General features: G+C 54.6%; 1 protein-coding gene across 1 annotated transcript; it reads left to right on the plus strand.

The window, feature by feature from the left end:
• The first annotated feature begins 2,882 nt into the window (after positions 1–2,882).
• Positions 2,883–8,255, plus strand: LOC135374554 (uncharacterized). Its single transcript, XM_064607494.1, has one exon. The coding sequence runs from the start codon at positions 2,883–2,885 to the stop codon at positions 8,253–8,255; it is 5,373 nt and encodes a 1,790-aa protein (XP_064463564.1).
• Positions 8,256–10,234: the final 1,979 nt, after the last annotated feature.

Raw genomic sequence — 10,234 nt, forward strand, 5'->3', positions numbered from 1 at the left:
CATGATCGCTGCGTCTCGATGTTGATTGGACAGTCGCCTTCCCCAACAGTATCCTTGAGGCAGAGTTCGGTATCGATAACAGTTGATATGCCGTTGATATCAGTGTCGTTTACAACACACGCTGAAAGCACAGATGCCAGGACCAAACCTGATTCCCGAGGTAGACATGTGAACTAGGTGGCCACGTCCGCCAAAATCTTATGGCCCACAGTGGTTAGAACCTGCATAAGTAACAGTGATGTTAGTTGCATATCTGCAAGCGGTGCCGGCTCCAAATCCAGTTCACATGGATAAAGTTATGTCTTTTCTAATGCTTTACGGCAGGCAAATCAGTTTTCGAAAGTGCGCTCGCGTACGTCAGCGGGGCTCTCCAGGTTTCCAGTGTTTACGTGATTTGATTACGTTCGTCGTTCTGAATAGAAAAGAAACCCCAAAGAACTCACCCGATATGTTCGTTCTTTACGCGGAGGGTGTCCACGCATGATGATCCTGAAAGGCGCACTAATGCGAACGGTATGATCTTATAAATGACAGGCGCTGCTACGGATCAAATACACACAGATTCCTGGACGTAATCCAGTAATACTAACGTCTGAGTCGTGCCAGTATTCTCGAAAGCGAGTTAAATAAGCCTTTCTTTAGCTTTTTTAGCTGAATTAGAAAACATAGAGATCCGGATTGTTTGCGTCTTTGAGCATGAATCTGAATCAGAGCGTCTAAAGTTCCTGAATTACCGACAACAGCGAGCCGTTTCACCGCCATCATCTCCATCACCACCACAGTTCCTGGATCCAGTGGCGTTGACGCTCCCTCTGCGTCTTTCATACCAAATGCAGCCACAACGACTTCGGCATACTCCTACTCTTGCTTGATGACAATACACACATACTCCTACACTGGTGACTCTGATGTCCGTTCAAATCCACGTACTAATCTATCGCTGTGGAGGGAGGCGAGAGTGAGCTGGTGCTTCATATTTGGAGAAGGGCCCTTTGATAACGCGGTCCGCCCCTGGGTGGGCCAAGTCTGTGACTGGCACGGCCGGTAAAAAGGTCGCCGGGGCAGTACCGCTTGCGGTGCGGTTCGGTTGCGGTGCTGGAAAGAATTTTTCTTTCGCCTACTGATCCAGGTTCAAACTACCATCCGCTCCACGCTGTATTCTCATAGAGAGAATGTGGCTAATTTCCTCGATATCTTTAATATCAAATGTGGCCGCAGCGCTTTGTTTAAGCTTTCTTACTTTGTCTTCTTTCAGCGCTATGCTTAAGGTGTCATCTACGTACCCCCCAACGACGATACCTTCCAGGTTGTCCAAACAGATACAAGGATTCCCTTTCAACCTGGTTAAACACACGCGCTTGAGAAGCTTTTCAAGTCTGACATTCCACTCCCTGACTGACGTCACCCGTACAAACTCCTCTTCAAAAGGCAGACGTCATCTCAGTTTTCTTCGTGAAACAGCGCTGGTTGCTCCATGTAGATGCGTTCTTCCAACAACCCGTTCAGGTGGAAGGTCGTAATGTCGATCTGGTGCGCGGGCCACCTTCTTTCGCCTGCTAAAGCCAAAAGTTTACACTCTGGAAACAGTGGCACCTAAGTGACACAGGAAAGTGCCGTGACACTTTTGGGACAGACCAAACCTGGACTTGAAAAGCGTCACACAGCATCAAGAGGAAACGTGTTAAGGTTTATGAGCGAGGAGGAGCGGAGCGGCAGGACACCATGAGCCAGCTTCCACTGCAGACTTGCACAACGAGCGTCCACGTCGAGAGTGTGATACGTCACCAAGAATGACCACCCACGGCAGGCAGGGAGGGTATCAGCAGTGACTCCATGAGTGCGACGTAGAAATCATTGGCTTCCCATAGAGAGACGTCGGCGTCCAGGGACATCTCACTTACGCGTCAGATCACGGGTAAGCAAGCTGCATCATGCTTGTTGACTGATTAGATGATTCATTTAGCTTATCCTTATCGTCTCCTCCTCCGTATTGCCAACTGTGCCCTTATCAGATTGTTATCGTCTTACGTCTCCTGTTCAGAAAATTTTATTTAAGAAATATTGCACAAGTTCTGTATTGTCATCAAGCAGGAGAGCTACCTATGGAGGTAGTCCCCTTTGGACAGACACTAACTTTACGTTACAGTCCTACAAGCTAGATAGCAACACTCTCTAGGAGAGTTTGCTTTTCGTACTGACCATACAAAGCGAACAATCCAAACACGGGAGAGCCGCTGCAGAGTGCAGTACGGTCCTAGCGAGCTGGCTAGAACATGATTTGCCACTCACCCTGAACGTGGCGGAAAAGACGAGTAGACGTCAGCCAGCAGCGAGAGCACTCCACAAGACCATACAGTGCTTGCTCACGGACAATGTGGCGACGAAGCCCTGCCCTGAGAGCCTGAAATATAGCTGCGTCTCCGAAATCTGGGCCACCGAAAGCCAGCCGGCAACGACGGATCCAAATTTGAAAGTTGATCTCGGTAATTAATAAAGCCAATTGTTTACGCTGAACGCGCGGAACAGGCAACGGTTCCAGGAACTGTACGGTGGCCCAGGCGACAGCAGACAGCTGAAATATCTGGGTTACTCTGCGCCACAGCAAAAGAGGAACACGACAACGTCTGAAACAGTGTTCTGCGGTTGTTAGGGATTGAGCGGAAGCGACGACGAAGAGAGCATGGGTGCACGGGACGGGGGGAGAACGGGTTACGCTCGAGGTAGTTACATGTATGATACGGGCCAGTAAAGACGGTCGCAACCCTGAAGTCTGCTTCCTTTCGTAACACTTTTGGTGCCGAAACCCGGGAGTACCCCCCCTCACCAGGAAGGAGCCGGACCCCGTTGAAGCCCGTCTATACCCGTACGTCGTCTCTACAAGGATGGAACGCCTACGTCGCGCGCGTGCCGGAGTTCGCAGCGGTCTCAACCGAACTAAGTCTCGCCTGACTGAGCTTCTGGCTCGACCTCAGCCCTCCGCCGCTGATGTTCAGGTCGCAATGGACTACCTCGTTTCCAAGCGTCAACCGCTCTCCGACTTGGACCGGAGCATCTTGGACGAAACTCCCGAAGACGCTATGGAGGCAGAAGTCTCCGCCGCCATGGAATATGAAGAGGGCATCGAAGAAGCTATCTCTCGTGCACGGCTGTTTCTAACGCAGCCCCAGAATGTGATGCCCGATCGCTCGCAGTCTTCTGCAGGACACTTCCGCACTGTCCAGTTTCCAAAGCTTCAGATCCCGTCGTTTTCCGGGAAGCTCTCAGAATGGCACCAGTTCTGGGAGCACTTTGATGTCACCATTCATTCGAACGAAGCCCTGTCGCCCGTGGAGAAGTTTAAGTATCTAGCCACCTACCTGACCGACGCTGCAAAACGGGCGGTTGAGGGGCTTCGCATCAGCGGCGATACCTATCCGTCTGCCATCAAGATACTCAAGGACAGATTCGGGAGATCAGACCTGCTTAGTGCTGAGCACATCGATCGGCTCTTGGAGCTGCGCCCCATTCCGACCGCGCAGCATGTCGAGCAGCTGAGACATCTCTACGATGAAGTAACGATGCGCGTTGCTGCTCTTGACGCATTGGGCATCGGTCGGGAGAAGTACGCGGTCATATTGTGTCGGGTGCTGGTGCGATGCCTCCCCGAGAAACTCTGCGTCTCTTTTCGCCAACGACGGAGGACAGAAACCAGTCTTCAACGTCGTGAAGACGGCGACGGAACTATCGAAGAGATTGACGACCTGCTTTCTTTTCTGAAGGTGCAAGTTGAAACGCGGGAGGAGGTAGCCCTAAGTCACGACAAGGCGCCTCACGTCCCTCGCACACTCACCAGTCCGTCCAGAGCCGTTCCTCTGCGACCAGCAACCGCGTCTGCTTTGTCCGCCACACGACTAGACGCACAAAACCACTCCGGAGCATCGCAGGCTGCATGCCCATTATGTTTGTCGACCGAGCATCGCCTGGAGTCCTGTGCGGCCAGCGTCCCACCGGAGGAGAAGAGGAACCGCATCTTTCGTACCGGCCGATGTTTCAAATGTGGCAAGCCTGGCCATATATCCAGACGATGCGGCTCTGCCGCGCAGCTATCTTGCTCCCTATGCCGTGGTCATCATCTCACGATCTTGTGGGATGTTCAGAATCCACTAACTCAACCGCAGACGTCAACATCCTCCAGTGCAGGGAGCGCATTAGTCGCAACCCAGTACGTTGATGACGCCTCGATGCAGCCCGACAGCCACATCTCCCTCACCACCGTCGTGTCCGTTGTGTCAACCAGCACCACGAACGTCTGTCCGCGCAGATCCGGAGTCGCCCACCTGCAGACGGCAACTGTATGGGCATCGGGACCTGCAGGGAAAAAGCAGATCCGGGCTCTGCTTGACACGGGGAGCCAGCAAACGTTCATTCGCCGTGACCTTTTAAGAGACCTTCGTTGCGAGATTGACGGGGAAGAGGAGATGCCCATCTGCTCGTTTGCGTCCAGCCATCATCCGAAGTCATTCCGCTGTGAGCGTGTCCGGGTCCGCCTGCACGCGTTGTCAAATGTTTCCTCCTTCGTCGATGTCGAGGCTCTCGGCATGGAAGACGTGTGCAAGGTGTTCACGCCACCCCTGGATGAGACGACCACGCAAGCTATGTGGCAGTATGGCCTGGACTTAGCGGACACGAGCTGCACGCATGAGATAGGAGTTCTTATAGGTTCCGACCACTATTGCAAAGCTGTCACCGGTCGCGTGGAGCGTCTGTCAGACACCCTGACAGCAGTGGAGACTGTCTTCGGGTGGGTCGTACAGGGTGTGGAGCGGCAGTCCCAAGACGGAACCGCCTGCATGATTTCCGTGGGCTCTGTATCATGTGACTGCGACCACTTTGACCATCTGGATCCATCGGAGATGTGGAGGTTAGACTCTTTAGGAATTGTTGACCCCGATTCGGACCCAAAGGCCGACATTGCACTGGCCCTTTTTTCCGCTCTTCTTGACAAATCGGGTGGACGCTACGTTGTTCCTTTGATGGTGAACGGCGAAGGACTGCCCCCAGAGGCCAACAATCGCGAGATTGCGACACAGCGGCTCCTTTCTCAACTACGGCGTTTTCATTCTGCCCCGCATCTATTACGAGATTACGATACTGTCATCCGGGAGTACTTTTCCGAACATCATGCCGAGAGAGTGGAGCAAGCGAGCGCCCACGAGAAGAATGTCTATTATATGCCTCACCATGCGGTCATCCGTCAAGACGCCGTCACCACCAAGCTGCGTGTCGTTTTTGATGCGTCGTCGCACCGTGCCGGTCAACCATCCCTCAACAGCATCTTAATGAAAGGGCCCAAGATTAACGCTGATTTGCTTCACCTTCTTCTCACCTTTCGATGCTTCCCCGTCGTGTTAACCGCTGACATTCGCAAGGCGTACTTACAGATCCTGATTCGCCCGCAGGATAGGGACCTTCTGCGGTTTCTGTGGGTGAGCGCCACGCCTGTGGCCAATGAAGAACCGCGCATAGAGGAATGGCGAATGACACGGGTTCCGTTCGGGGCAACCTCCAGCCCCTTTCTCCTGGCCGCAACGTTGCAGCACCACTTCGACTCCCTCAGCGCGGTGTACCAGGCTACAGTCCCCCGACTGAAGACAGGCTTCTACGTCGACGACATGGTGGTGGGATGCATGTCTGAAGGGGATGCTATGAAAGTCTACGATGACGCCTGCCAAATCCTCAAGGAGGCCGGTATGGAAATTCGCAAGTGGACGTCGAACTCCGAAGCACTTCGCGAAGCCTTCCTGGAAGACGGCATTTCTTATGACGATGCGTCGAGCGGCGACCCGGTGGTCAAGGTTTTGGGCATCCTTTGGAATAGAAGTACTGACCGTATCCAGTTCAACGTTGACCGCGCTCGAAACTTTGCGGGCTCGCGGGGCCCCACTAAGCGCGTATTGCTGAAGACGTTTTCCATGATTTACGACCCGCTAGGTTACCTCTCGCCCTTTGTCGTCACAGCGAGGTTGTTATTCCAAGACCTATGGCACAAGGCCTGCCCTTGGGACGCCCCTATCAGCGAGGACAAGACCCGCGCATGGGAAGCCTGGAAGGCCGATTTGCCCCACATAACTCAACTGCAACTTCGACGTTGTGTCCTTCAATCTGACCAAGGAGAGAATTTGGAGATTCATTGCTTCGCCGACGCTAGTCCGAGGGCGTACGGCACAGCTGTGTACGTGGGCATTCGTCCCAGGAACGGGCATCCCTTTGCTCACCTCCTTCTAGCGAGGGCTCGTCTTGCACCGCTGAAGCAAGTGACGCTGCCTCGACTTGAATTGCTTGCCTGTTTGTTAGCATCCCGCCTTTACCGGCATATCTCGGCAGTGAATGTTCTCTCGATGGCACCAGCGTACTTCTGGACGGATTCGTGCGTCGCGCTTCAGTGGATTCGCGGCGACGCGGATCGGTGGCCAACGTTCGTCCGATCCAGGGTAGTCGAGATCACGTCTAGCACCCGAGCAGAGCAATGGCTCCATTGTAGTGGAAAGGACAATCCGGCTGATTTCCTGACGCGAGGAATCTCAGTCACTGCCCTGGAAAACAGTTCCCTGTGGTGGGAAGGGCCAGAACGCCTGTCATCGTCAGATTTCGACGTCAGCGATGCCTGCCGTGACGCAAAACTTGTCGAGTCCGGCAATCCTCAGACAGCTGAATCTGAGGCGGTCACACAGCCTTCGTCAGCCCATCCAGTGGTAGGCACAACGGAATGGATGAGCCTCTACAGCTACAGCACTCTCTCCACGCTGCTGCGTGTGACGGCTTGGATCATTCGATTTTGTAACAATTGCCGCCGCCGCCTAGCGTACACATCGGGGCCACTAACGGGTGCAGAAATCACTCGTGCCGAGCGGGTCTGGTTGCATCGCACACAGCAGGAAGCCTTCCCGAGCGAAATCTCTTGCCTTAGCAACGGCAAGAAGCTCTCCCCTGCCTCGTCCGTACGGGATCTCAGGCCCTTCCTCGATGATTTCGGCATCATGCGCGTCGGCGGACGTCTCCATCAACTCCCCGACTGCGAACAAGTGAAGCACCCTGTCTTGCTACCAGCGAAGCATCGTTTTACAGACCTCGTCGTAGTGGACGCCCACCATCGCGTTCTTCACGCGGGCGTGCAGGACACCCTGAGCCAAGTCCGGAGCAAGTTTTGGATACTGCGCGGCCGTCAAGCAACACGACGTGTGCTTCACACCTGCCTCACCTGCCGCAAACATCATCCACAACTTGGGACTGCTCCCACCGCTCCGCTACCACGCGAGAGAATCACGGAGTCGGAGCCGTTCGGTGTAGTCGGCGTGGACTTCGCGGGACCTCTGTACCTCAGAGGCTCGTCTTCAAGCTCTAAGGCCTACATCGTCCTTTTCTCGTGTGGCGTGACCAGAGCTGTGCATTTGGAGCTCTCATCGTCCATGAACCTGCCCGACTTTCTACTCGCCTTTCGGCGGTTCATTTCTCGACGAGGAATGCCTTCGTGCGTCTACTCCGACAACGCAAGGACCTTCCACAAATGCTCCGCCGTTCTCTCGTTGGTCGCTGCCGCCGACGTTCAGGACTTCGCCGCCCAACGTCGGATAGAGTGGCGCTTCATCATCGAGCGTGCTCCGTGGTGGGGCGGATGGTGGGAGCGCCTGATGAGAACGGTGAAGGAGGCTCTGAGGCGATCTCTGGGGCGAGGCTGTTTAACCTTTGAAGAGCTGACCACAACCTTGTGCGAAGTGGAAGCCGTCGTTAATTCCCGGCCACTCACGCACGTGGGCACCGACGCCGGGGACCCGGAGCCTCTCACGCCCTCACATTTTTTGCTGGGTAAACGTGCCACTTCCCTCCCCAACGATCAAGCCTGGGAAGCTGTCCCATCCTCGGGCGGCCGTCACGAGCTGTACCAGAGCCTCGAAAGCGTCCGCAAGGCCAAGCGGAAGTTCTGGACACAGTGGAAGCGAGAGTATTTGCTACTTCTACGCTCCGCACACCACGGAGCTACGGCGGAAGAGACCCTCTTCAACGAAGGAGACGTGGTGCTGGTTCAAGAGGATAGGGTCCGTCCGCCCTTTTGGAAGGTCGGTCGAGTGACACGAGTCATACGTGGGAGAGACGGTGTCGTACGCGCATGCGTGGTGCGCCTCCCGAATGGATCATCCGTGGCACGCCCCGTCCAGCGGCTTTCCCGGCTGGAAGTCGACGTCCAGCCAACCCCCGGCGGGGATGGTGTTAGGGATTGAGCGGAAGCGACGACGAAGAGAGCATGGGTGCACGGGACGGGGGGAGAACGGGTTACGCTCGAGGTAGTTACATGTATGATACGGGCCAGTAAAGACGGTCGCAACCCTGAAGTCTGCTTCCTTTCGTAACAGCGGTTTCACACATCCCGCAAGACGGGCAACCGTCAGAGCGAGAGATGTGAAAACGGTGTAGTCGCTCGCGAAGAGGAAGAACGTCGTGGGCCAACTTCCACTGAAGACTGGCGCGGCGGGCATCTAGCCAGCCGGCAGTGATTCGACGCCAAGACAGCTTCGTCGGCACCGAAGGAACTGAGGGATAAGACTCCAACTCCCGGATAGCTGTATAAAAATCGCTGACAGCCCATAATCGGATGTCAGCGTCCGGAAGCTGGAGTCGCAAACGCCGTACAACATCAACACAGGCACTGTATTGATGAGGCAGGACTTCGGACCTAGGCCGAAACCTAGGGCTCTCAACGAACCACCTGGTAGCACATCCCAGAGAGTACTGAACTAATGCGCACGCTGGGTGTTCGGGAGTGTGCAATGCCTCGAAATAAACGCGCGACTGAAGTGCAAGTAACTTGTCGAGCACCACCGGCAAGGCTAAGCCGCCCCGGTCACGTGTACGGTGCAAGCGGGACCTCGCGACCCACTCCACCGAACCGCCCCAGAGGAAACGGAACGCGTGCCTAGTGATGGCAGTACGAATTAGTGCTGGCGGTGTGGCAACGACTCCTAAAAACCACAAGCGACTGTAGTACCAGGCCACTAGCAGATGAGCGAAAAAGTGGTGGGCAAATCAACAAACTTAAGCTGCCGCAGGACTGCTCTGCAACGATTAAACACTCGTGGCCAATTTACGGTAGATATGCCAGTGCAATCAAAAGTCACGCCAAGAATTTTGACTTCTGGCCTCACTGGAACACAGAAAGGAGCCCCGCAGGAAGGCTGGAGGTTCAAAAACAGTGCTGCACTTTTTGATCTATTCAGTCTTGCACCTGAAACGGCTCCGTAATCCTCAAACGCCTTCAAAACGGGCCCTAGGGAACACTCGCGAGAAACGATCACAGAGATGTCGTCCGCGAACGCAAAAACAGGTGGGGGCATCCATTGGGCAGTGGCAATGTAACTGGAAGCGAGCACAGTCTCTCGAGTAGAGGGTTGATGGCAATGGCGTACAAGGCGGGTGAGAGGGGACATCCTTGACGAACCCCACAAGTTACATCAAAGGAGGAAGACAGCCCGTCAGCGACAGGGACAACGCTTCTAGCGCCCCTATACAACGTTTCCACATACCTGACCCAAGCAACGGCGAACCCATATGCCCTCAGCCGAGAGAACAGGTATGCGTGTCGCACGCGATCGAATGCCTTGGACTGATCGAATGACGCCAGCACAGCGGGGGCATGACCACTGTTAATCCAGTGGATGGCATCACGAAGAGCGATTCTATGAAGGTCTGAGGACCTGCCGGGGACGTAACATGCTTGGCAAGGACGTAACACCTTCTCCAACAGAGGTGAAACGCGCAATAGAAGAGTTTTAGCTAAGATCTCATAATCGCTCGTCAGTAAAGTAATCGGACGATAAACATCTGGGTCCAGTTTTCGAGACTTGTCTTTGCACAGAAGAACAACAACACCATTCTGCAGGCTGGGACATAGCAACTCCTGGGTTAAGCAGATGTTGAAAACCCGAGTCATGCAAGAACCAATCACACTCGAGAAGCGCTTGTAAAACTCAACTGGGAGGCCACCAATGCCAGGGCACTTTCCGATCGTCATTGAGGAGACAGACGTAAAAACTTCATATTGCGTGAGCGGCCCTGAGTCAACATGCTCCATTTGCTTCGCCGGAAGTGGGCACTCTCGGCTGACAACAGGCTCGTAGTGAGGTCAGGTGAGGTGATTTTCTGCCACATAGCGCTTGAGTAACACACGGGAGCAATATGCCTCCCGGCACCAGCGCACCGCATT

This window comes from Ornithodoros turicata, unplaced genomic scaffold, assembly GCF_037126465.1.
Source record: "Ornithodoros turicata isolate Travis unplaced genomic scaffold, ASM3712646v1 Chromosome76, whole genome shotgun sequence".
Taxonomy (NCBI): Eukaryota; Metazoa; Arthropoda; class Arachnida; order Ixodida; family Argasidae; genus Ornithodoros; species Ornithodoros turicata.